At 51.8% G+C, this 26,989-nt stretch overlaps 1 protein-coding gene across 1 annotated transcript in view; it reads left to right on the forward strand.

The window, feature by feature from the left end:
* Positions 1-26,989, forward strand: part of LOC103824788 (dystrobrevin beta) — a 47,194-nt gene that overhangs the window by 11,934 nt on the left and 8,271 nt on the right. The window contains 4 exon segments of the mRNA XM_050971916.1: positions 1,797-1,864; positions 7,134-7,214; positions 19,419-19,632; positions 25,343-25,428. Of these exon segments, the coding sequence (XP_050827873.1) occupies positions 1,798-1,864; positions 7,134-7,214; positions 19,419-19,632; positions 25,343-25,428 (448 nt within the window). The 5' untranslated portion in view covers position 1,797.

Here is a 26,989-nt window from a genome sequence, read left to right on the forward strand (position 1 = left end):
CTTGGACTGGATGGACTGGAGGGATTTTCCTGCTGGAGGACCCTTGGATCACGGAGAGAGCAGATCCCTCATTCAGGTCTCATTTCAGGACCAGCTTGGAGAAGTTCAGTCCCTCCTTTTCCTTGCAGAGGGCACAGAGGTGACACTCAGCTCCCCTGGAATGGAGCTGTGTCTGTCTCTGTCCCTCTGAGCCCTTCATGCAGGAATTGTGTGTGGCACTGTTGGGTGCTGTGTCCAGGCACTGGCAGTGACCCCTGGAGCTCACCCCTGGTGCCCCCTCTGTGCCAGGCTGAGCAGGGCTGCTCGGGCTGCCCCTGGACCCCTGGCAGTGCCCAAGGCCAGGCTGGACAGGGCTGGGAGCACCTGGGACAGTGAAGGTGTCCCTGCCATGGAGGGGTGGCACTGGCTGGGCTCTGAGGTCCCTTCCCACCCAAAGCATTCCAGGATTCCATGAATGAGGAATCTCTGGGGAAGAACTGGGCATCATGGCACTGCCAGGTGCTTGGTGCTGAATGAGATGGGATTGGAAGCTCGTGTGCCCAAAACCCCCAACTTCTACAAGTCAAAAAAATGCCACTGAGGCTTTTTGCTGTTAAAAGAATCCAGTAGAGGCACAGCAGCACATTGGTTCTGTCTGTGCCTTTCTAAACCATGGAAATAGAATGTATTTTCAGCTCAGAGCCATGGGCTTGCTTTCCTTCCTGAGAAGGAAAAAGGCTGAGGAGGGTTCTGAGCTGTGGGGTTCCAGCAGGAGCTCAGGAAGTGCCAAGCTGTGCCCAGGGACTGCTCCTCAGGGAGGTGTGCCAGTGCCAGGGCAGGACTTTGTGCTGCTCCTGGTGCCACCTGAGGCTGCTGCAGGCTGGGCTGGGCCAGCTGCCCCCTGTAGTCAGCATGGAACTGTAGGAGAATTGTTTGGGATTTTGGTCTTTTTCGGGGGTTAGACACATGAAACCTAAATTTAATGGGTTTTAGGTTGGTCAATTTGGTAACCAAGGAGCAATGTAATAATTAGTTGAATTATAAATTAAATTTTACACTGATGCAGAATTAACTTTCCTTTTTTTTTTTTTGCTGCAGTGGACTGAAATTTGGCATATTTTAGGACTGTGTAGTGAAATAAGCCCCGAGAGCTGCTGAATTGTCCCTGTGTCCCTTTACCTTGGGGGACAAGCTGCTCTCTGCTCCTGTCACTCTTTTCATCTGTTTTCCTAGGAAAGGGAGCCCTCTGCCACCAAACTGGTTTTATTTGCAATTTAATTAGTTTGAAGTTCTCTACTTCCCTGACAAATCCCAAGTGACCTCAGGTGTCAGGGCTCAAAGTTAAATAAATTTTAACAAGTTTTGTTTAAAGCCAACATTCCCCAAACCAAACATCCCCACAAATCCTTCTCCAAGCTGAAGGATTCTGTGATCCTGCAGGGAAGAGGGGTCACTCACCTCTGTCAGCCAGGGAAGGGAATGGGCTGAGCTTGTTCCTGCTGACCCCCCAAGCTCCAGCTGCAGCATTTCCCCTTGTTTGGCTCAGAACTCCGAGGAATTCTTGATGGGATATTTCTCCATGTATCAGTGCAGCTCTGGGCTTTTCAAACTAAAGCAATTCAAGTGTTGAATTAATGTTTCCTGTGCTGTGCCCTGCCTTGGAAGGTGTTAACAAGCCTGAGGTGTGTGTGTGGAATGGGATAAGGATGAGAGGTGTCTGTGTGTCCTGCAGTCCCCAGTCCCACTGAGGGACAGAATCCTGCTGCTCTTGTAACAGGAATTCTATCACAAACAGTGTTTGCCATTTCTGTCTCCAGAATGATTGAGGAGAGTGGGAAGAGGAGGAGGACCATGGCAGAGAAGAGGCAGCTGTTCATGGAAATGAGTAAGTAGGAAATCTGAAGACATGATGTCCTTGATTCTTCACTGAGAGCTTCCCTGGGACCAGCAGATCATCCCTGTCCTGTCCTGTCCCCAAGCCCCATCCAGGTGCTCCTGGGGGCTGCTCGAGAGAATAATGCCCAGGGGGAGTCACAGCTGCCTGGGAAGGTTTCTATCCCTGAGTTCTGGAAGCTCCTTCCTTAGGGAATGCTCACCTCTCTCATCTGTGCCAGTGCCTGAGGTTTGTGGAGAACTATTTCAATGATAGTGGCAGCAGACAGAGCAGCTTTTGATTTAAAAAGAGATAAAAAATGGCCCTGCAGTGCTGGTGGGAGTCAGGAAGTGGTTACGGGGCTGATTTGTGCAGGATTGTCCTCTGGAAGAGTTCAGAACTGGTGTTTGCATGACATCCCATTATCCTGCTGTCCTGCAGGAGTCAGGGCTGAAGGGAATTCCTGGATTGAGCCAGCATGTCCTTAATTGCAGTTACACACTGAGGGAGCTCTGACTTCAGACTACCTGTTCATACTGGTTTGTGTCCAGAGTAGCATTGCTGTGGAATCATGGAGTGGTCTGGGTGGGAAAGGGCCTTAAATCCCACCCCATCCCACCCCTGCCCTGGGCAGGGACACCTCCCACTGTCCCAGGGTGTCCCAGTGTCCATCCCAGCCTTGGGCACTGCCAGGGATCCAGGGTGGGCACCCTGTGCCTGCCCGCCCTGCCAGGGAACAATTCCTCATTCCCAAGATCCCACCCAGCCCTGCCCTCTGGCACTGGGAGCCATTCCCTGGCTCCTGTCCCTCTGTCCCCTGTCCCCAGTCCCTCCCAGCTCTCCTGGAGCCCCTCCAGGCCCTGGCAGTGGCTCCAGGATCTCCCCAGAGCTCAGTTTTTCCCTTTCCCCCCCAGATGTGCAGCCCACAGGATTTGTGTGCTGAGAATCAGGAGCCCAGCCCGGAGCCATGGCAGGCAGCAGCACCTTGGGATGCCAGGATCCCAGCTGGGATGGGTGGGAAGGGAGCTCAGAGCCCCCCCCAGTGCCACCCCTGCCATGGCAGGGACACTGCCACTGTCCCAGGGTGTGCCAGTGTCCAGCCTGGCCCTGGGCACTGCCAGGGACCCAGGGTGGGCACCCTGTGCCAGGGCCTGCCCACCCTGCCAGGGAACAATTCCTCATTCCCGAGATCCCCCCAAGCCCTGCCCTCTGGCACTGGGAGCCATTCCCTGGCTCCTGTCCCTCTGTCCCTTGTCCCCAGTCCCTCTCCATCCTTCCTGTCAGCTCCTCCAGGTGCTGGAAGGCTGCAGTTGGGTCACTCCAGAACTTTCTCTTCTCCAGGCTGAACAATCCCAATTCTCCCAGCCTGTCTTACAGCAGAGCTGCTCCATCCCTCTGGTCACCTTGGAGCCTCCTCTGGGCTCTCTCCAGCAGCTCCACATCCCTGTGCTGCTGCCCAGGGCTGGGGCAGCTCTGCAGGTGGGCTCTCACCTGGGCACAGGGGCAGAGCCCCCTGTGTGTGCCATGGCTGGGATGGGTGGGAGGAGACTCTGGAGCCTTTTGGTAGGTGCTGCTCTCAGCACCAGCTGGGGCAGGGGGTGCTCAGAGGGAAGCACAGCCCCACAGCAGCAGGGGGTGCTCAGAGGGAAGCACAGCCCCACAGCAGCAGAGGGTGCAGAGGGAAGCACAGCCCCACAGCAGCAGGGGGTGCTCAGAGGGAAGCACAGCCCCACAGCAGCAGAGGGTGCTCAGAGGGAAGCACAGCCCCACAGCAGCAGAGGGTGCAGGGGGAAGCACAGCCCCACAGCAGCAGAGGGTGCTCAGAGGGAAGCACAGCCCCACAGCAGCAGAGGTTGCTCAGAGGGAAGCACAGCCCCACAGCAGCAGAGGGTGCTCAGTGGGAAGCACAGCCCCAGAGCAGCAGAGGGTGCTCAGAGGGAAGCACAGCCCCACAGCAGCAGAGGGTGCAGAGGGAAGCACAGCCCCACAGCAGCAGAGGGTGCAGAGGGAAGCACAGCCCCACAGCAGCAGAGGGTGCTCAGAGGGAAGCACAGCCCCAGAGCAGCAGAGGGTGCTCAGAGGGAAGCACAGCCCCAGAGCAGCAGAGGGTGCTCAGAGGAAGCACAGCCCCACAGCAGCAGAGAGTGCTCAGAGGGAGGCACGGCCCCACAGCAGCAGAGAGTGCTCAGAGGGAAGCACAGCCCCACAGCAGCAGAGGGTGCAGAGGGAAGCACAGCCCCACAGCAGAGGGTGCTCAGAGGGAAGCACAGCCCCAGAGCAGCAGAGGGTGCAGAGGGAAGCACAGCCCCACAGCAGCAGAGGGTGCTCAGAGGGAAGCACAGCCCCACAGCAGCAGAGGGTGCTCAGAGGGAAGCACAGCCCCACAGCAGCAGAGGGTGCTCAGAGGGAAGCACAGCCCCACAGCAGAGGGTGCAGAGGGAAGCACAGCCCCACAGCAGCAGAGGGTGCTCAGAAGGAAGCACAGCCCCACAGCAGAGGGTGCAGAGGGAAGCACAGCCCCACAGCAGCAGAGGGTACTCAGAGGGAAGCACAGCCCCAGAGCAGCAGAGGGTGCTCAGAAGGAAGCACAGCCCCACAGCAGCAGAGGGTGCTCAGAGGGAAGCACAGCCCCACAGCAGCAGAGGTTGCTCAGAGGGAAGCACAGCCCCACAGCAGCAGAGGGTGCTCAGTGGGAAGCACAGCCCCAGAGCAGCAGAGGGTGCTCAGAGGGAAGCACAGCCCCACAGCAGCAGAGGGTGCAGAGGGAAGCACAGCCCCACAGCAGCAGAGGGTGCAGAGGGAAGCACAGCCCCACAGCAGCAGAGGGTGCAGAGGGAAGCACAGCCCCACAGCAGCAGAGGGTGCTCAGAGGGAAGCACAGCCCCAGAGCAGCAGAGGGTGCTCAGAGGGAAGCACAGCCCCAGAGCAGCAGGGGGTGCTCAGAGGAAGCACAGCCCCACAGCAGCAGAGAGTGCTCAGAGGGAGGCACGGCCCCACAGCAGCAGAGAGTGCTCAGAGGGAAGCACAGCCCCACAGCAGCAGAGGGTGCAGAGGGAAGCACAGCCCCACAGCAGAGGGTGCTCAGAGGGAAGCACAGCCCCACAGCAGCAGAGGGTGCAGAGGGAAGCACAGCCCCAGAGCAGCAGAGGGTGCTCAGAGGGAAGCACAGCCCCACAGCAGCAGAGGGTGCTCAGAGGGAAGCACAGCCCCACAGCAGCAGAGGGTGCTCAGAGGGAAGCACAGCCCCACAGCAGAGGGTGCAGAGGGAAGCACAGCCCCACAGCAGCAGAGGGTGCTCAGAAGGAAGCACAGCCCCACAGCAGAGGGTGCAGAGGGAAGCACAGCCCCACAGCAGCAGAGGGTACTCAGAGGGAAGCACAGCCCCAGAGCAGCAGAGGGTGCTCAGAAGGAAGCACAGCCCCACAGCAGAGGGTGCAGAGGGAAGCACAGCCCCACAGGAGCAGAGGGTGCTCAGAGGGAAGCACAGTCCCACAGCAGAGGGTGCAGAGGGAAGCACAGCCCCACAGCAGCAGAGGGTGCAGAGGGAAGCACAGCCCCAGAGCAGCAGAGGGTGCTCAGAAGGAAGCACAGCCCCACAGCAGCAGAGGGTGCTCAGAGGGAAGCACAGCCCCAGAGCAGCAGAGGGTGCAGAGGGAAGCACAGCCCCAGAGCAGCAGAGGGTGCAGGGGGAAGCACAGCCCCAGAGCAGCAGAGGGTGCTCAGAAGGAAGCACAGCCCCACAGCAGCAGAGGGTGCTCAGAGGGAAGCACAGCCCCACAGCAGCAGAGGTTGCTCAGAGGGAAGCACAGCCCCACAGCAGCAGGGGTTGCTCAGAGGGAAGCACAGCCCCACAGCAGCAGAGGGTGCAGAGGGAAGCACAGCCCCACAGCAGCAGAGGGTGCAGAGGGAAGCACAGCCCCACAGCAGCAGAGGGTGCTCAGAGGGAAGCACAGCCCCAGAGCAGCAGAGGGTGCTCAGAGGGAAGCACAGCCCCAGAGCAGCAGGGGGTGCTCAGAGGAAAGCACAGCCCCACAGCAGCAGAGAGTGCTCAGAGGGAGGCACGGCCCCACAGCAGCAGAGAGTGCTCAGAGGGAAGCACAGCCCCACAGCAGCAGAGGGTGCAGAGGGAAGCACAGCCCCACAGCAGAGGGTGCTCAGAGGGAAGCACAGCCCCACAGCAGCAGAGGGTGCAGAGGGAAGCACAGCCCCAGAGCAGCAGAGGGTGCTCAGAGGGAAGCACAGCCCCACAGCAGCAGAGGGTGCTCAGAGGGAAGCACAGCCCCACAGCAGCAGAGGGTGCTCAGTGGGAAGCACAGCCCCAGAGCAGCAGAGGGTGCTCAGAGGGAAGCACAGCCCCACAGCAGCAGAGGGTGCAGAGGGAAGCACAGCCCCACAGCAGCAGAGGGTGCAGAGGGAAGCACAGCCCCACAGCAGCAGAGGGTGCAGAGGGAAGCACAGCCCCACAGCAGCAGAGGGTGCTCAGAGGGAAGCACAGCCCCAGAGCAGCAGAGGGTGCTCAGAGGGAAGCACAGCCCCAGAGCAGCAGGGGGTGCTCAGAGGAAAGCACAGCCCCACAGCAGCAGAGAGTGCTCAGAGGGAGGCACGGCCCCACAGCAGCAGAGAGTGCTCAGAGGGAAGCACAGCCCCACAGCAGCAGAGGGTGCAGAGGGAAGCACAGCCCCACAGCAGAGGGTGCTCAGAGGGAAGCACAGCCCCACAGCAGCAGATGGTGCTCAGAGGGAAGCACAGCCCCAGAGCAGCAGATGGTGCTCAGAGGGAAGCACAGCCCCACAGCAGCAGAGGGTGCTCAGAGGGAAGCACAGCCCCACAGCAGCAGAGGGTGCTCAGAAGGAAGCACAGCCCCACAGCAGCAGAGGGTGCTCAGAGGGAAGCACAGCCCCAGAGCAGCAGAGGGTGCTCAGAAGGAAGCACAGCCCCACAGCAGAGGGTGCAGAGGGAAGCACAGCCCCAGAGCAGCAGAGGGTGCTCAGAAGGAAGCACAGCCCCACAGCAGCAGAGGGTGCTCAGAGGGAAGCACAGCCCCAGAGCAGCAGAGGGTGCAGAGGGAAGCACAGCCCCAGAGCAGCAGAGGGTGCAGGGGGAAGCACAGCCCCAGAGCAGCAGAGGGTGCTCAGAGGGAAGCACAGCCCCACAGCAGCAGAGGTTGCTCAGAAGGAAGCACAGCCCCACAGCAGCAGAGGGTGCTCAGAGGGAAGCACAGCCCCACAGCAGCAGGGGTTGCTCAGAGGGAAGCACAGCCCCACAGCTCTGGTTTGTTCAGGAGCCCAGAACTTCGACGTGATCCGGCTGTCCACGTACAGAACCGCCTGCAAGCTGCGCTTCGTGCAGAAGAGGTGCAACCGTGAGTGCTGCCTGCCTCATCCTCCCCCCCTGCTGCATGGCTGCTGCAGAGCTGCATCCCTGGAGTGCAGGGGAGCACTGATCAGCTGTGTTTAACAGAGGTCTAATACAGAATTGAATATGGAATTAAACAGGCAGCGAGCCTTGCCTGATGCCCTGTAATATCTTCATGTTCATTCCTTAATGTTCAGAAAATGTCAAGTCCAAGGGAGCTGTGATGTTTCATTGCCCTCAGAGCTGGGTGTAGATGGTCTCAAGCTCTGTGAGGGGCTCTTTCCTCACAGGGAACCCCAGAGCAGCCCCAGTGAGCACAGGGACAGTCCCTGCCTGCAGCTGTCCCTGTGGGGACACGTGTGACATCAGTGACCACGGCGAGCTCTGGGCAGTGCAGGTTCTCCCCTTCTCTGCCGTGGGCTCTGACCTGGGACAAATCCCAGGTGAATCCCAGGTGAGCAGGATGCACTTTGTGCCCTGCCCCTGCTGAGCTAGACACAGCAAAGAGCCAAGCAGGATAACGTGTGGGAGGAAATCCCTAATCCCAGGGCACAGGAACTGCTGGGAGCTGGGGAGGAGGAGGAGGCCGACAGAAGGACTGAGGAGGAAGAGGAGGAGGCCAGCAGGAGGGCTGAGGAGGAAGAGGAGGAGGCCAGTCAGAGGGCTGAGGAGGCCATCAGGACCTGTGTCCCCGCTGTGTCCCTGGGCTGTGCTGGCCATAGCCCAGACCCCTGTGCTGGTGGGTGGCTCAGCCCTGCCCACAGTGTTGGTTCTGACTGTGGAACTGCAGGTTTAGGGTTAAACTCTGTTTTCCAGCACAAGGCACAAAGGAATGGCAGCTGCAGAGCTCTGCACGGGGCACTGGTGCCCCAGAGGAGCCCTTTGGCACCCCTGGGCAGGGGATGGGGCTGTGCAGCTCTCCCTGGTCACAGGCTGCTCCAGGGGGTGGCATAGCCTGGTCCTTGGGGGTTCTGTATGAGAAATACAAAGTTAGGTCAGTGTGAGGAAGGCATGAGCTCACACTGATGCAGATCGTTCTGTGGGGGGACCCAGCAGTGAAATGTCACTGTGTCCCTGCTCTGGGTGGCTGCTGATCCTGAGATGTCTCCTCCACTCTCCTGCAAACCTTAAAAGCTTGGAAACATTTCAGAATGTTGTTTCATGTGGTTCTGCAGATCCCTCATTGTGGTTTGGAAAAGGTTTTCTGCACGTTGTTAACACTGCTTGGATGCTGCAGGGAAATTTGGGGAGAGCTTTGGAGCCCCAGACCTGTGTTTATAAAACATTGTGCTCTGGGTTTGGGAACTGGATCAACTGGAAACTGTCAGATTTAACTGGAAAATCAGGTTCCTCCTACGAGTCAGCATGAGGGTGTTCAAAATCACTGTAAACGCTTTGTATTGGATTTGGGGCATCATCAGATCCCAGAGTGGTTTGGGTTTGGGGAGGGCCCTTAAAGCCCACCCAGTGCCACCCCTGCAATGGCAGGGACACCTCCCACTGTCCCAGGGTGTCCCAGTGTCCATCCCAGCCTTGGGCACTGCCAGGGATCCAGGGGCAGCCCCAGCTTCTCTGGGCACTCTGTGCCAGGGCCTGCCCACCCTGCCAAGGAACAATTCCTCATTGCCAAGATCCCACCCAGCCCTGCCCTCTGGCACTGGGTGCCCTTCCCTGGCTCCTGTCCCTCTGTCCCCTGTCCCCAGTCCCTCCCAGCTCTCCTGGAGCCCCTGCAGGCCCTGGCAGTGGCTCCAGGATCTCCCCAGAGCTCAGTTTTTCCCTTTCCCCCCCAGATGTGCAGCCCACAGGATTTGTGTGCTGAGAATCAGGAGCCCAGCCCGGAGCCAAGGCAGGCAGCAGCACCTTGGGATGCCAGGATCCCAGCTGGGATGGGTGGGAAGGGAGCTCAGAGCCCCCCCAGTGCCACCCCTGCCATGGCAGGGACACTGCCACTGTCCCAGGGTGTGCCAGTGTCCAGCCTGGCCTTGGGCACTGCCAGGGATCCAGGGAGGGCACCCTGTGCCAGGGCCTGCCCACCCTGCCAGGGAGGAAGTGTGGCTGGTGGCTGAAGCACTGCATGCTCGGGGGAGGGCTCTGCTCCTGCAGGAGCTGTTTCTGACAGACCCAGGTGTCACCGTGATATTTTCTGAAAAGTCCCTTTGCTGGGATTTTTCTCCTGAGAAGCTGAGAAGCCTCAGAGAAGAAGTGTCAACAATAATTATCTGATTGCTTAGAACGTGGTCTGGAGGTTGCTTACCAATAGGTGCATCTTTGATTGGTTCTATATGAATTGTTTTAACTCAACAACCAATCCCAGTCCAGCTGTGTTGGGACTCTGGTCAGTCATGGGGTTTTATTATTAATTTCTTTCTAGCTCTTTGAAGTCTCCTTTCTCTTTCTTTATGTTTTAGTATATAATTTTCTTTTAATGAAATATAACATATTGAAGTATAACATATTGAGGTATAACATAATGAGGTATAACATATTGAAGTATAACATAATGAGGTATAACATAATGAGGTATAACATGTGGTATAACATAATGAAGTATAACATAATGTGGTATGTTACATTATGTTATGTTACATTATGTTAATGTTAGTTGTGTTTCGTTATGTTACATTGTCACTGACATGTTTTATGAAAAATCCTTTCCTTAGGATTTTTCCCTCCTGAGAAGCTGAGAGGCCTCAGGAACAAAGTGTAAACAATTCTTATCTGCTGCTGTGGAATGCAACAAGGGGAATCTGTGATTGGCCTCATCTGGTTGTTTCTAATTAATGGCCAATCACAGTCCAGCTGTCCAGACGGTCTCGGTCAGAGACAAGACTTTGTTATTCATTCCTTTTCTATTCTTAGCTAAACCTTCTGATGAAATCCTTTCCTCTATTCTTTTAGCATAGTTTTAATATATTATCTATCATATAATAATAAATCAAGCTTCTGATACATGGAGTCAACTTTCTCGTCTCTTCCCTCATCCTGGGACCCTTGTGGACGATACCACATTACATTATGTTTATGTTATGTAAGGTTACGTTCCATTGCATTATGTTTATGTTAGTTACGTTACTTTATGTTTTGTTTATGTCAGTTATGTTCCGTTACTTTACATAACGTTTATGTAAGTTATGTTACATTATCTTTTGTTACGTATCGTTACGTTTCATTACATTATGTTTTGTTACGTTTCGTTGCGTTTCCTCACGTGTTGTTATGTTTCCTAACGTTTTGTTTCGTTACGTTTCATCACGTTTTGTTACGTTACGTGTTGTTACGTTTAGTTAGGTCTCGTTGCTTTACATTTCGTTACGTTTTGTTACATGACGTTTCATTACATTTTGTTACCTTTTGTTACGTTATGTTTCATAACATTTCATTACGTTTAGCGTCCTTATGTTACATTTCGTCACGTTTTGTTACGTTTCCTGACATTTTGTTACGTGTCCTTATGTTATGTTAAGTTACGTTGCATTATGTTGTGTTTTGTTACATTTAGGACTTGTTGCGTTTCATTTTGTTTCGTGACGTTTCCTGACGTTTCTTGACATTTCGTTATGTTACGTTTCATTTCATAATGCAACGTTTTGTTACGTTTTGTTACGTTTCGTGTCCTTTCCTTTCATTACGTTTTGTTGCGTTACATTTTGTTGCATTGCATTACATTTCGTTACGTTTTGTTGCATTTAGTTAGGTTCCGTCATGCATTGTTTCATGACATTTTGTTATGTTTCTTTTTGTTACGTTTTGTTATGTTTCATTACATTGCATAGCATTTCATTTTTTTACATTTTGTTATGTTTTGTTATGTTGCATTTCACTACGTTATGTTTCATCACGTTTTGTTACGTTTCATTACTTTATGCTTCGTTATGCTTTAATTGCACTGTGTTTCGTTATGTTGTGTTAGGTTTTGTTTTGTTTCATGATGTTACGTTTCATTAGGTGACGTTTTGTACGTTTCCGACCTTTCGTCGTGTTTCATTACGTTTCGTTAAGTTACATTTCATTAAGTCATGTTACATTATGTTGCTTTACATTATGTTACGTGATGTTTCATTACGTGACGTTTTGTCACTGTTGGCGAGACTGGGGGTTGCACGGTCAGGACGGACGGAGACGAGAGATCTCTGAAGCCAAGTCGTGGAACTTGCAGTTTATTGCAAAGGGCGTGGGTACAGGGCCCTGCTGGAAGCTGCCAGCTGCAGCTCGGAGCAGGCCCGAGAGAAGAGAGAGAATGAGAGGGTAATAACGTAAAAGGCAAGAGCTGAGAGCATAGAAAAGTAAGAGCAAGAGTAAGAGTAAGGGCACAAGAGTAAAAGCAAGAGCAAGAGAGAACAAGAGAGCAAAGTTCCCGTTACAACACAATAAATCATCTTCTGTGTTGAATATTCTGATTCTCACTAACCAATCTAGTACAACATACAAATCCTATAGCATTTACATACAGCCTATAAGAATCACTACATTACCATATTGTGCTACATTTTAAACCCTAAATCTACTCTTTGGACCCCTTCTGCCAAGCTGGCAGGGTCTGCTTGGACCCTTGGACCTGCCTGCTTGCAGAGGGTCTTGTTCATCAAGAGGGGATTACCTTCAGCCGGCCACACCATTGTTTTCCTGTTGTTCAGTAACTAAGGCATGTCAAAGCTTGCTTTCATTTCAATCTCGCTTATAGTTCCTATATTCTCAAAATCTTTTGCCAGGCAATCATATTTGTCAGGCTTTCCTGTTTCATCTTCCCCAACAGTCAGGTTTCGTTATGTGACGTTTCCTTTCGTTATGTTTCATCAAGTTTCTGTATGTCACGTTTTGTTACGTTAGATCTCGTTACGTGGCATTTCATTTCGTTACGTTACGTTTCCTGATGTTTCCTGATGTTTCCTGACATTTTGTCATGTTCCCTTACGTTTCGTTACGTTCCATTACGTTTCGTTATGTTACGTCTAGTGATGTTTTGTAAAATAATGAAGCCACGGGGCTAACTTCTAGCCGGATGGCGGACTCCCTGTAGGATCAGAGTGCCCCAGGCAAGCAGTCTCAAGGCCAGATACCTCAGCCCTCCAGGGGCTGGGGTGCCCTAGGCCAGACTGCGGCACAGCTGTGGCCTCTTAGGAAGCTCAGTGATTGTCAGCTCTCAGTGATATCTGTCACCGACATAGTTTATGAAAAATCCTTTACTTAGGAACTTTCCTCTCCTGAGTGCTGAGAAGCCTCAGGAACGGACTGTAAACAATTCTTATTCTGCTGCTGTGGAATGCCACGGGAAAATCTGTGATTGGCCCCGTCAGACTGTTTGCAATTAAGAGCCTATCACAATTCACCTGTTCGGCCCGTCTCGGGCTGAGAAGACTTCAGTTTACACATTCTTTTCTATTCTTAGGATAGCCTTGGTAGTGAAATCTCTGGCTTTATTCTTTTAGTATAGTTTTTATATCTTATATATCATATCATAATAAATCAAGCCTTCTGATGCATGGAGTCAACTGTCTCGTCTCTTCCCTCATCCTGGAAGCCTCAGAAAACCACTGAAACAGATATCAGCTCTTTTATGATTTCAGTTCTTTAGCTTGCTCACAGGGGCTCTGGCTGGCCGTGGCTTCTAGGAAGGCAGATGAAGATGAGAGAGGAGAAGGCTGGGTGCAGAAAGTTCCACGATGATTTATTCTGAGGGTCTCGCAAAGGGTCTTGAAGCAGCTCTTCAAACAAAATGGGCCTAGACAGCCCCTTTTATAGGGTTAGGGGGGCTTGGAAACTGACCAATTGCAAGGGTTAGGGAAACTAGCCTATGGGGTCACAGAGAGATAAGCAGGTCTGGAGGACCAGAGTGAGGACTTCTGGTTCAATTCCTATGACTCAGCAAACACCTATCTTTAAGCATCCCTCCACGGAGCCGTAGCCAGCCCTGTGCCTGCTACGTTTCGTTAGGTTTCCTGTCCTTTCGTTATGTTACGTGTCGTCACGTGTCATCACGTTTTGTTACATTTCGTTACATCACGTGACATTATGTTTGGTTTCCTTACGCTTCGTGTTTTGTTACATTTCGTTATGTGACATTTCCTTACGTTAGGTTTCATCACGTTTTGTTACATAACATTATGTTTCATCACATTTCGTTACGTTGCGTAACATTGCGTAACGTTTTGTTACGTTAGGTCTCATTACGTTTTGTTACGTTTCATTATGTTACGTTTTGGTATTTTTTGTTACATTTCGTTACGTTTCATGATGTCACATTTCATTACGTTTCGTTACATTCCGTTCTGTAACGTTTGGTTACATTTCATTATGTTTCATTTATGTTAGTTATGTTACCTTTTGTTACGTTTCCTCGTGTTACGTTTTGTCACGTTTTGTCACGTTTTGTTGCATTCCGTTCTGTAACGCTTGGTTACATTTCATTATGTTTCATTTATGTTTGTTATGTTACCTTTTGTTACATTTCATGATGTCACCTTTTGTTACGTTTCCTCGTGTTACGTTTTGTCACGTTTTGTTGCATTCTGTTCTGTGACGTTTGGTTACATTTCGTTACATTTCGTTTATGTTAGTTATGTTCCGTTTCATTCCGTGATGTTCCGTTTCGTTATTTTAGGTTTCGTTACGTTTCGTTACATTTTGTTACGTTTCATTATGTTACATTTCGGTATTTTTTGTTATGTTTCGTTACGTTTCATGATGTCACGTTTGGTTACGTTTCGTTAACATTCCGTTCTGTGACGTTTGGTTACATTTCATTACGTTTCATTTATGTTTGTTATGTTACGTTTTGTTACGTTTCATGATGTTACATTTTGTTCTGTTTCATCGTGTTACGTTTTGTCACGTTTTGTTTCATTTTGTTCTGTGACGTTTGGTTACATTTCGTTACGTTTCCTTTATGTTATGTTATGTTATGTTTTGTTCTGTGACATTCAGTTTCATTATTTTAGGTTTCGTTACGTTTCGTTACGTTTTGTTGTTTCATTATGTTGCATTTTGGTATTTTTTGTTACGTTTCGTTACATTTCATGATGTCACTTTTCGTTATGTTTCGTTACATTCCGTTCTGTGACGTTTGGTTACATTTTGTTATGTTTTGTTTATGTTACTTATGTTTTGTTCCGTTTCATGATGTTACATTTTGTTATGTTTCATCATGTTACGTTTTGTCACGTTTTGTTGCATTCCGTTCTGTGATATTTCATCACATTTCATTATGTTTCATTTATGTTAGTTATGTTACGTTTCGTTCCGTGACGTTCCGTTTCGTTATTTTAGGTTTCGTTACGTTTCGTTACGTTTTGTTGTTTCATTATGTTACATTTTGGTATTTTTTGTTACGTTTCGTTACGTTTCATGATGTCACATTTCGTTACGTTTTGTTACATTCCATTCTGTGATGTTTGGTTACATTTTGTTATGTTTCGTTTATGTTACTTATGTTTTGTTACGTTTCTTGATGTTACATTTTGTTACGTTTTGTTTATGTTAGTTATGTTCCGTTTCGTTCTGTGATGTTCCGTTTCGTTACGTTTCATTACGTTTTGTTATGTTTTGTTACGTTTCGTTACGTTTCATGATGTTACCTTTTGTTACGTTTCCTTGTGTTACGTTTTCTCACGTTTCGTTACATTCCGTTCTGTGACGTTTGGTTACATTTTGTTATGTTTTGTTTATGTTACTTATGTTTTGTTACGTTTCATGATGTTACATTTTGTTATGTTTTGTTTATGTCAGTAATGTTCCGTTTCATTACGTTTCGTTACGTTATGTTTTGTTACGTTTTGTTACGTTTCATGATGTTACCTTTTGTTACGTTTCTGTCATGGTTTAAGCCTGGCACAATACCAGTGCCCCCACGAGAACACCTACTTCCCTGGCACCTACTGTGAGATATGATCAGAGACAGAGCAAAGCAGGCTCCAACTTAAGGTTAAAAGGAAAAAAAAAACATTTATTAACCTACAACTACAAAGGAAGACACACAAAACACAATAGAACATAAGATGAAAACCTTCCAAAATTCTTCCTCCTCCCCCCACCAAATTTCCAATTTCATTGCCACCCTTCAGACAATCGATTCTCAGTCTCTCGAGGAGAGAGAAGTCCCTCTTGCGCCACACGCCTTCCATGTCCAGTGCTCTCACCACTGCACATGGATCAGAGCTGCTTCTGGGGTTTTTCATTTTAAGGATACTTTGACCAGTTCCAAAGGGAGCACAGTCCTTCTCCTTCTGGGACACTTGTCCCCCCCAAATTTCACCCCCTGGGGCCGAGGGGTCTCTTGAACAGAGATCGTCTTCTTCTTCTTCTCTTCTTCGAAGTGGAGGGCACCACCACACCCTCCTCACCCGTCGTCTCTGTTCACTCCTCCACATCACTGCACTCTCTTGGCTCTGAGCCATCGCCTCCCCCTAGAACGCAGTCTCTGTGGCACAGAAACACCCGTGGTTCTGCCGTGGCTACACAAGAAAAGTCCAGCCCAAAGCCACTCCATCATCTCCTCCCACCTAGAATTTTCTTAACATCTTCTCAATTTCAACAGCTTCTCAATCTCATCAACTTCAGGAGGACTCAGCTTTTGCAAGGTTCTCATCTTCCTCAGAGGGGTTAAAAGTCCCGAGCTCTCTCTCTCTGCCGGTTTACTTCGTCAACTCCCACTCCTGTCTGCCCTGCTGGGCACCCCCCCCCTTCTCCTTCACGCCGGGCCATTATCACAGACACCACAGGCACCGGCCCTGTCTCTCTCTCTCCCTCTCCGGGCGGGGGGGGGGAATGGAGGATGGCTGCCCGAAGCCCTTGCAATGTTCTCCTCCACCCTTGGGCCCAGGCCTGGCCTACCTCTCTCTCCGGCCACATGGCTCCCCTCCCCCCCTGCCCAGCCAGATCTGGGCAGGGGGGGGGGTCTGCTCACTCTCCAGCGGGACTCCAAGAGGAAGTTCCCCCCAGAGATCACAGCTTTTAACCCCTGTGTTCTCAGAGGCGTATCCTGCCCTCAGTGGACAAACCAGGTGCCAATATTAAATCTGAACACTGATTGGATTGCCCACACCATCACAAAAAACTTCATTTCCTTTCAAACCACGACAGTTTCCTTGTGTTACATTTTGTCACGTTTTGTTACATTCTGTTCTGTGACGTTTGGTTACATTTCGTTACATTTTGTTTATGTTAGTTATGTTACGTTTCGTTCCGTGACGTTCCGTTTCGTTATTTTAGGTTTCGTTACGTTTCGTTACGTTTTGTTACATTTCATTATGTTGCATTTTGGTATTTTTTGTTACGTTTCCTTACGTTTCATGATGTCACGTTTTGTTATGTTTTGTTACATTCCGTTCTGTGATGTTTGGTTACATTTTGTTATGTTTCATTTACGTTACTTATGTTTTGTTTTGTTACATTTCACAATGTTACATTCTGTTATGTTTCCTCGTGTCATGTTTTGTCACGTTTTGTTACAATCCGTTCTGTGACGTTTGGTTACATTTCGTTACGTTTTATTTATGTTACTTATGTTACATTTCGTTCCGTGACGTTCCATTTTGTTATTTTAGGTTTCATTACGTTTCGTGTCTTTTCATTTCGCTACATTTCCAGATGTTTCCTGACGTTTCGTTACGTTTCGTTTCATTCCCTTTTGTTTTGTTATGTTTTGTGATATTTTGTTAGGTTTCCTGACGTTTTGTTATGTTACGTTTTGTGACGTTTCATGACATTAGGTTTAGTTTTGTTATGTTACATTAGGTTTCGTTAGGTTTCTTGAGGCAACGTTTCGTTATGTTTCCTGACATTTCCTTACATTACATTTCGTTATGGTGTGTTTCAATATAATGTAATGTAATGTAATGTAATGCAATGTAATGTAATGTAATGTAATGTAATAATATAATATAATACAATGTAATGTAATGTAATGTAATGTAACGTAATGTAACGTAACGTAACGTAACGTAATACAACGTAACGTAACTAACATAATGTAACAAACATGATATGATATAATATAATTTGATATGATATAATGTAATGTAATATGATATGGTATAATATGATAACATAATATAACATAATATAACATAATATAACATAATATAACATAACATAATATAACATAATATGATATAATGTATTATAATATAATATAATATAATATAATATAATATAATATAATATAATATAATATAATATAATATAAATAATATAATATAATATAATATAATATAATATAATATAATATAATATAATATAATTAATGTAATATAATGTAATATAACGTAACATAATATAACATAATGTAATGCAAATAAGATAACTTAACAACATAATATGATATGGTATGATATAATATAATATGATATGATATAATATGATATGATGTAATATAATATATTATTACATTATATGATGCAATATAATATAACGTAACATAACGTAACATAACGTAACATAACGTAACATAACGTAACGTAATATAATGCAATATAATATAATGTAACATAACGTAACTAACGTAAGGTAACTAACATAACATAATATAATGTGACATAATATAAATTTATCCGCCTTCTGAGAACTTGGAGCCAGTTCTGCTCCCTCCCCTCGTCCCTCAGACCCCGCAGCCCCCGGTGTCGAAGGGAGCAGTAGAAGCCCCCCGGGCCCTGCCGTGTCCCTTGCTGAGCTCAGCCTGTCACTCTGTGCCCAGGGCTGTTCCTGGAGCCAGCTCCGTTCACGGGCAGTGCCCTGCCCTCGGTGGCCTTGCAGGCCCTGCAGAGCAGAAGTTTTTGTTGAGATTGTTGAGGTGCTCGAGCAGGTCCAGAGGAGGCAGCAAGGCTGGGCAGGGGCTGGGAACACCAACCCTGAGGAACGTTTGATGGAGCTGGGGGTGTTCAGCCCAGAGAAGAGGAGGCTCAGGGGTGCCCTTACTGCTCTCCACACCTTCCTGAAGGGAGGCTGCAGACAGCTGGGGTTGGTGTCTTCCACCAGGCAGCACTGACAGAACCAGAGGACACAGCCTCCAGCTTCAGCAGGGAAGGGATTGTGTTGGGAAGGATGGAAGTTTGACAGGAAAGTCTCACAGCTGTGTGAGCTTGGCAGAAAGATTTTTGAATGTGGAGTCTGAAGAAGGAACAGAGATGGAAGCAAGTTTTGATAGAGAAGAAAAGAATTGCTGAGCCAGATTTACTGGCTAACCAAGGAGCAAAGGATGTGTTAGTGAGAAGGGGTTTTGTATGGCTCAGAGCAAAGGATAAACCCACCCCAGAGAAGATGTTTTTACCCAGCACAAAGAGAGCACAGGCAAACAAGGCACAAATGTGGCAAGGAGGAAAAAGGGCTCAGAATTTCCCACTGCAAGAAAACTGAAAAACAACTTCTGGCTAGCACTGTGATGGACTGACTGTGAGTGCCTGGAGAGCAGTGCCATGGATGTGGGAATTACAGGAGTTATGATAGGCCATAGGTAAAAGTTAAGGTATAGATTGGTTCTGCTGTAGGAAGGTGCTCAGCAAAGAAAAGTAAATAATGCAATGTAACCTAAACTAAGGGGCTCCAGGCCTGCCTGCAGCTGGAGCTGAGAGCTGTGGGCACAGCTCTGCCACCCACGGCCCTGGGCTGCTGTGACATCTTGGGTACAATAAACTGCATTTTGTGCACAATAAACTGCATTTTGTACGCAATAAACAGCATTTTAAAAAGCTGCCTGGGGTCCCACATCTCTCATGTCAGCCCTTACAGTGGCACCCAGTATGGGGCACCATTAGTAAGGGCCTGAATGAGGGATGCAGGACTCCAGGCCTGCCTGCAGCTGGAGCTGCCAGCTGTGGGTACAGCTCTGTCACCCACGACCCTGGGTTGCTGTGACATCTTGGATGTAATGAACTGCATTTTGTGCACAATAAACTGCATTTTGTGCACAATAAACTGCATTTTGTACACAATAAACTGCATTTTGGAGAGCTGCCTGGAGTCCCACATCCCTCATTCAGGCTCTTACAGTGTAGGTTGGATATTAGGAATAAATTTTTCACTAAAAGAATAGTAAATTTCTGGAATGCTCTTCCCTGGGAGGTGGTGGAGTCACCATCTCTGGATGTGTTTAAAACAGCCTGGCCATGGCCCTGGGTGCTGCAGGCTGGTTGAGGTGTTGGGGCACAGGTTGGACTCGATGGTCTCAGAGGTCTCTTCCAGCCTCACCATTCTGTGATTCTGTTTTTCCTTTGTTTTCCAGTTCACCTCGTGGATATCTGGAACATGATTGAAGCCTTCAGAGACAACGGCCTCAACACCCTGGATCACAGCACGGAGATCAACGTGTCCCGCCTGGAAACCATCATCTCCTCCATCTACTACCAGCTCAACAAGCGCCTGCCCTCCAGCCACCAGATCAGCGTGGAGCAGAGCATCAGCCTGCTGCTCAACTTCATCCTGGCAGCCTATGACAGGCCAGTGTGCCCCCTGTGTGCCAGCCCTGCCTGCCTGGGCAGCAGCCTGCTGCTCAACTTCATCCTGGCAGCCTATGACAGGCCAGTGTGCCCCCTGTGTGCCAGCCCTGCCTGCCTGGGCAGCAGGAGTGTGCCCTGGGCATCAGCCTGCTGCTCAACTTCATCCTGGCAGCCTATGACAGGCCAGTGTGCCCCCTGTGTGCCAGCCCTGCCTGCCAGGGCAGCAGGAGTGTGCCCTGGGCATCAGCCTGCTGCTCAACTTCATCCTGGCAGCCTATGACAGGCCAGTGTGCCCCCTGTGTGCCAGCCCTGCCTGCCAGGGCAGCAGCCTGCTGCTCAACTTCATCCTGGCAGCCTGTGACAGGCCAGTGTGCCCCCTGTGTGCCAGCCCTGCCTGCCAGGGCAGCTGGCTGCTGCTCAACTTCATCCTGGCAGCCTATGACAGGCCAGTGTGCCCCCTGTGTGCCAGCCCTGCCTGCCTGGGCAGTGCCAGGGCTGCCACAGCAGCACCAGTGTGCCCAGCAGTGTGCCCAGGAGTGTACCAGGGCTGCCCTCGGAGGGGATCTGGGTAATGTTGGGAGCTCTGAGCTGAGCTGGGTCTGGGCTCAGACTGTGCTGGGAGCTCTGAGCTGAGCTGGGTCTGGGCTCAGACTGTGCTGGGAGCTCTGAGCTGAGCTGGGTCTGGGCTCAGACTGTGCTGGGAGCTCTGAGCTGGGTCTGGGCTCAGACTGTGCTGGGAGCTCTGAGCTGGGTCTGGGCTCAGACTGTGCTGGGAGCTCTGAGCTGAGCTGGGTCTGGGCTCAGACTGTGCTGGCAGCTCTGAGCTGAGCTGGGTCTGGGCTCAGACTGTGCTGGGAGCTCTGAGCTGGGTCTGGGCTCAGACTGTGCTGGCAGCTCTGAGCTGAGCTGGGTCTGGGCTCAGACTGTGCTGGCAGCTCTGAGCTGAGCTGGGTCTGGGCTCAGACTGTGCTGGCAGCTCTGAGCTGAGCTGGGTCTGGGCTCAGGCTCTGCTGGAACCTCCTGGGGGCTTAGCAGTGCTTTGGATGTGTTTTGTTGACTCTTGCTCACAAAGACCCTTTTCCAAGTCAGTCTTGTCTCAGCCCCTCTGGCCTGCTGTGACCCCACAGATCTGATTCCCATTTCTGGCTCAGGGTTCTCTCCAGGCCTCTCCTGTGCCCAGTTTTGTGTTTCCCTCCCAGCCTCTCCCTGCAGGGTTTGCTCTGCTGTCCTGAGCAGCTGTGCCCCCCTGTTCTCTGAGCTGCAGCTCCTTTCCAAGAAACGCTCCTTGGCCTTTCCTACTTTTGGTCTTGCCTTTCCCCAATTCAGCTTTTTTTATTTCAGTGGGATCCCCCTTCTGCTTCTGCCCCTCAGAGGGGATTTACCCAGGGCTGTGCCCAGCTCTGAGGGTGCCAAACTTTGTTCTGTTTGTGGTGTCCAGCCTTTGATCCTCTCCTGGTGGGACAAGCTCAGTGCCACCAAAGGGCAGCTGGCTGTGTCCCCCAGGGAGTCCAGCCTTGAGCACAGTCCCTGCCTCTCTGAGCACAAATAAAACCAGCCCCAGGCTCAGAGCAGTGTCTGTGCCAGCAGAGTGTCTGTCCAGGCCTGCTTTGAAGTTAGTTAGAACCAGTTTTAAAGCTTGGCTCAGGGTCTGGTTACTGTCAGAGAGCTCGCAGGAAAAACTGCAGGATTTGAACCCAGGAATGGCCACGTTTGGAGGAGCTGCCTCGGGAGAGGGAGGCTTGAACTGGGGCTGGGTTTTGTTCCCCACTTCCCCCAGCCCTGAGAGCTCTGCCTTGTCTGGGCCTCCAGCAGCAGCAGCTGGATCCAGTGTGGGGCAGGAGCTGGATCCCAGTGTGGCATAACAGCTGGATCCTGGTGAGGGCAGGAGCTGGATCCAATGTGGGGCAACAGCTGGATCCAGGGTGGGGCAGGAGCTGGATCCTGGTGAGGGCAGCAGCTGGATCCAGGGTGGGATAACAGCTGGATCCAGGGTGGGGCAGGAGCTGGGTGCCAGCCCAGGGCAGCAGCTCCTCTGTGCCTCGCTGTGCCTGGGCAGGGATGGGGCAGAGCTGGGCTCAGGCAGAGCTGGGCTCAGGCAGAGCTGGGCTGGGCTCAGGCAGGGCTGGGCTGGGCTCAGGCAGAGCTAGGCTGGGCTGGGCTCAGGCAGGGCTGGGCTCAGGCAGAGCTGGGCTGGGCTGGGCTGGGCTGGGCTCAGGCAGAGCTGGGCTGGGCTGGGCTCAGGCAGAGCTGGGCTGGGCTGGGCTGGGCAAGGCTGGGCTCAGGCAGAGCTGGGCTGGGCAAGGCTGGGCTGGGCTCAGGCAGAGCTGGGCTGGGCTGGGCTGGGCAAGGCTGGGCTGGGCTCAGGCAGAGCTGGGCTGGGCTGGGCTGGGCTGGGCTCAGGCAGAGCTGGGCTGGGCTGGGCTGGGCAAGGCTGGGCTCAGGCAGAGCTGGGCTGGGCAAGGCTGGGCTGGGCTCAGGCAGAGCTGGGCTGGGCTCGGGCAGGGCTGGGCTGGGCTCAGGCAGGGCTGGGCAGGGCTCAGGCTGGGCTGGGCTCAGGCAGGGCTGGGCTGGGCTCAGGCAGATCTGAGCTGGGCTCAAGCAGGGCTGGGCTCAGGCAGGGCTGGGCTCAGGCAGAGCTGGGCTGGGCTGGGCTGGGCTGGGCTCAAGCAGGGCTGGGCTCAGGCAGAGCTGGGCTCAGGCAGGGCAAGGCTGGGCTCAGGCAGAGCTGGGCTGGGCTCAGGCAGGGCTGGGCAGGGCTCAGGCTGGGCTGGGCTGGGCTCAGGCAGGGCTGGGCTCAGGCAGAGCTGGGCTCAGGCAGGGCTGGGCAGGGCTGGGCTAGGCAGGGCTGGGCTGGGCTGGGCAAGGCTGGGCTCAGGCAGAGCTGGGCTCAGGCAGGGCAGGGCTGGGCTGGGCTGGGCTCAGGCAGGGCTGGGCTGGGCTGGGCTCAGCTCCCTCCCCAGGAGCTCAGCAGCACGGCAGCCTGCCGAGCTTTCTAGAAATGCTCCTCCCTGCTGGCACGCTCAGAGTGCTCTCAGAGGGTGCTGCTGGCACCATCAGAACCTTGACCATTGCCCTTGGCAGGGACAGTCCCAGAATCCTGCACTGGTTTGGGTGGGAAGGGACTGTGCCCGTTATCCTGTGCCACCCTGCCATGGCAGGGACACTGCCACTGCCCCAGGGTGTCCCCATGTCCAGCCTGGCCTTGGGCACTGCCAGGGATCCAGGGCAGCCCCAGCTGCTCTGGCAATGCCTCGGGTGCCCTTCCTGGGAATTCTGCCTGGCTGGGTGCCCTGAGGAGGAATTTGGGCCCTGGCACAGCTGGGGTCCTGCTCTGGCACAGCTGCAATGCTGCACTGGGGCTGTGGCACAGTTTCTGGGCTCTGGGGTGGTTTTTTTTATTATTCCCATGGTTTCTGGGCTCTGGGGTGGTTTTTTTTATTATTCCCATGGTTTCTGGGCTCTGGGGTGGCTGTGGTTGTTATTCCCATGGTTTCTGGGCTCTGGGGTGGCTGTTTTTATTATTCCCATGGTTTCTAGGCTCTGGGGTGGCTGTTTTTATTATTCCCATGGTTTCTGGGCTCTGGGGTGGCTGTTTTTATTATTCCCATGGTTTCTGGGCTCTGGGGTGGCTGTTGTTGTTATTCCCATGGTTTCTGGGCTCTGGGGTGGCTGTTCCCATTATTCCCATGGTTTCTGGGCTCTGGGGTGGTTGTTTTTATTATTTCCATTATTTCTGGGCTCTGGGGTGGCTGTTGTTGTTATTCCCATGGTTTCTGGGCTCTGGGGTGGCTGTTGTTGTTATTTCCATGGTTTCTGGGCTCTGGGGTGGCTGTTTTTATTATTCCCATGGTTTCTGGGCTCTGGGGTGGCTGTTCCCATTATTCCCATGGTTTCTGGGCTCTGGGACTGCTGTTTTTATTATTCCCATGGTTTCTGGGCTCTGGGGTGGCTGTTCCCATTATTCCCATGGTTTCTAGGCTCTGGGGTGGCTGTTTTTATTATTCCCATGGTTTCTGGGCTCTGGGGTGGCTGTTTTTATTATTCCCATGGTTTCTGGGCTCTGGGGTGGCTGTTTTTATTATTCCCATGGTTTCTGGGCTCTGGGGTGGCTGTGGTTGTTGTTCCCATGGTTTCTGGGGCTCTGGGGTGGCTGTTTTTATTATTCCCATGGTTTCTGGGCTCTGGGGTGGCTGTGGTTGTTGTTCCCATGGTTTCTGGGCTCTGGGGTGGCTGTTTTTATTATTCCCATGGTTTCTGGGCTCTGGGGTGGCTGTTCCCACTATTCCCATGGTTTCTGGGCTCTGGGGTGGCTGTTTTTATTATTCCCATGGTTTCTGGGCTCTGGGGTGGCTGTTCCCATTATTTCCATGGTTTCTGGGCTCTGGGGTGGCTGTTTTTATTATTCCCATGATTTCTGGGCTCTGGGGTGGCTGTTTTTATTATTCCCATGGTTTCTGGGCTCTGGGGTGGCTGTTTTTATTATTCCCATGGTTTCTGGGCTCTGGGGTGGCTGTTTTTGTTATTCCCATGGTTTCTGGGCTGTGGGGTGGCTGTGGTTGTTATTCCCATGGTTTCTGGGCTCTGGGGTGGCTGTTTTTATTATTCCCATGGTTTCTGGGCTCTGGGGTGGCTGTGGTTGTTATTTCCATGGTTTCTGGGCTCTGGGGTGGCTGTTCCCATTATCCCCATGGTTTCTGGGCTCTGGGGTGGCTGTTTTTATTATTCCCATGGTTTCTGGGCTCTGGGGTGGCTGTTTTTATTATTCCCATGGTTTCTGGGCTGTGGGGTGGCTGTGGTTTTTATTCCCATGGTTTCTGGGCTCTGGGGTGGCTGTTTTTATTATTCCCATGGTTTCTGGGCTCTGGGGTGGCAGTTCCCATTATTCCCATGGTTTCTGGGCTCTGGGGTGGCTGTTTTTATTATTCCCATGGTTTCTGGGCTCTGGGGTGGCTGTTTTTATTATTCCCATGGTTTCTGGGCTCTGGGGTGGCTGTTCCCATTATTCCCATGGTTTCTGGGCTCTGGGGTGGCTGTTTTTATTATTCCCATGGTTCTGGGCTCTGGGGTGGCTGTTTTTTATTATTCCCATGGTTTCTGGGCTCTGGGGTGGCTGTTTTTATTATTCCCATGGTTTCTGGGCTCTGGGGTGGCTGTTTTTATTATTCCCATGGTTTCTGGGCTCTGGGGTGGCTGTTTTTATTATTCCCATGGTTTCTGGGCTCTGGGGTGGTTGTTCCCAGTATTCCCATGGTTTCTGGGCTCTGGGGTGGCTGTGGTTGTTATTCCCATGGTTCTGGGCTTGGGGTGGCTGTTCCCATTATCCCATGGTTTCTGGGCTCTGGGGTGGTGTTTTTATTATTCCCATGGTTTCTGGGCTCTGGGGTGGCTGTGGTTGTTGTTCCCATGGTTTCTGGGCTCTGGGGTGGCTGTTCCCATTATCCCCATGGTTTCTGGGCTCTGGGGTGGCAGTTCCCATTATTCCCATGGTTTCTGGGCTCTGGGGTGGCTGTGGTTGTTATCCCCATGGTTTCTGGGCTCTGGGGTGGCTGTTCCCATTATCCCCATGGTTTCTGGGCTCTGGGGTGGCAGTTCCCATTATTCCCATGGTTTCTGGGCTCTGGGGTGGCTGTGGTTGTTATCCCCATGGTTTCTGGGCTCTGGGGCTGCTGTTTCCCTGCTGTGCAGTTCTCACAGGTGCCTTTCCCCGCAGTGAGGGCCATGGGAAGCTGACTGTGTTCTCAGTGAAAGCCATGCTGGCCACCATGTGTGGGGGGAAGATCCTGGACAAGCTCAGATGTGAGTACTCCCCAGGAGTCCCTGCCCTGAGGGACCCTTTCCTTTCCTGGTTGTTGGGTTCAGTTCTGGAGGGTTTATTTTGCTGATTTGTGATTGTTACACTCAGCTGGAGCTGGGCAGAATTCCAGAGTCATTAAGGTGGGACAATCCCTCCCAGCCCACCGAGTCCAAGCTGTGCCCACATTGTCCCCAGAGCACTGGGTGCCACATCCAGCCCTCCTGGGACACCTCCAGGGATGTTTTGTTCCATGTTCCAGCTCCTGGTTATCCCAAGCCAGGACTGAGGAGCCTTCCCAAGCCCATTCCTTCAATTTAAGCTCTTGAGGAGAACTTGAGGGCAGATTTTCCAATGGGAATGTCCCAGGTGTCCCCATTTCCCTGCTCTGGGGATGCTGGAGGCTCCTGTCAATCTCCTGAGGCTCTCTGCACCTTCTCCCTCTGTATTCCAGCTGCTGAGGTAGAACCCCAGGATGGTTTGGCTTGGAAGGGGCCTGGGACACCTCCCACTGTCCCAGGCTGCTCCCAGCCCTGTCCCTGAGCCCTGCTGACCCCTGGGCTCAGTCACATCCCTGGGCAGAGCAGGATTCCCCCAGATGGAGAGAAAGCTGGCGGTGGAAGAGTTCTGGGACATCCTGAGCAAGATGGGGAGCTGAAAAGAGCTGATCCTTCCCCCTTCCAGCTGCTCCTTTCAGCAGCTCCTTCCCCTTTCCAGCTGTTCCTTCCAGCTGCTCCTTCCTCTTCCAGCTGTTCCTTCCCTTTCCAGCTGCTCCTTCCCTTTCCAGCTGCTCCTTCTCCCTTTCCAGCTGCTCCTTCTCCTTCCAGCTGCTCCTTCCCTTTCCAGCTTCTCCTTCCCCTTTCCAGCTGTTCCTTCCAGCTAATCCTTCTCCCTTTCCAGCTTCTCCTTTTCCTTTCCAGCTTCTCCTTTCCTTTCCAGCAGCTCCTTTCCCTTCCAGCTGCTCCTTCTCCTTCCAGCTGCTCCTTCCCCTTCCAGCTGCTCCTTCCTCTTCCAGCTGTTCCTTCCATTTCCAGCTGCTCTTTCCCCTTTCCAGCTGTTCCTTTCTCCTTCCAGCTGCTCCTTCCCTTTCCAGCTGCTCCTTCCCCTTCCAGCTGCTCCTTCCAGCTGCTCCTTCTCCCTTCCAGCTGCTCCTTCCCCTTCCAGCTGCTCCTTCCAGCTGTTCCTCCTTTCCAGCTGGTTCCAATCCCTCAGGAATGTTTTTATCTTGCTGGCTTTTGCCCCACAGTGCTGCTGTCACTTCTGCCACCAATCTCCTCTGGTTTTTCCCCACATTGTCTGGCTGCAATGTTTGTTTTTTTTTTCCCCTGCTCTAATTCTGTCAAATGCCTCATCTTGTTTTATTCTTTCCAAACCCATTTCCCACATCTCTCCCTGATGACTGACCCACTTCACCCCCGAAATCCCCTGTCCAGAGGGATCCCAGCCCAGCCTCCCTTCCCTGAGCAGCCTCCTGCAAATCCTGGGAGTGTTTGAGGTGTTCTCATCCCCTGGTCCCATGGTGGGGACAGGACAGTGTCCTGAGGGTGTCCCCCTGGCACAGAGGGA

Source organism: Serinus canaria, chromosome 3 (genome assembly GCF_022539315.1).
Source record: "Serinus canaria isolate serCan28SL12 chromosome 3, serCan2020, whole genome shotgun sequence".
NCBI classification, from domain to species: Eukaryota; Metazoa; Chordata; class Aves; order Passeriformes; family Fringillidae; genus Serinus; species Serinus canaria.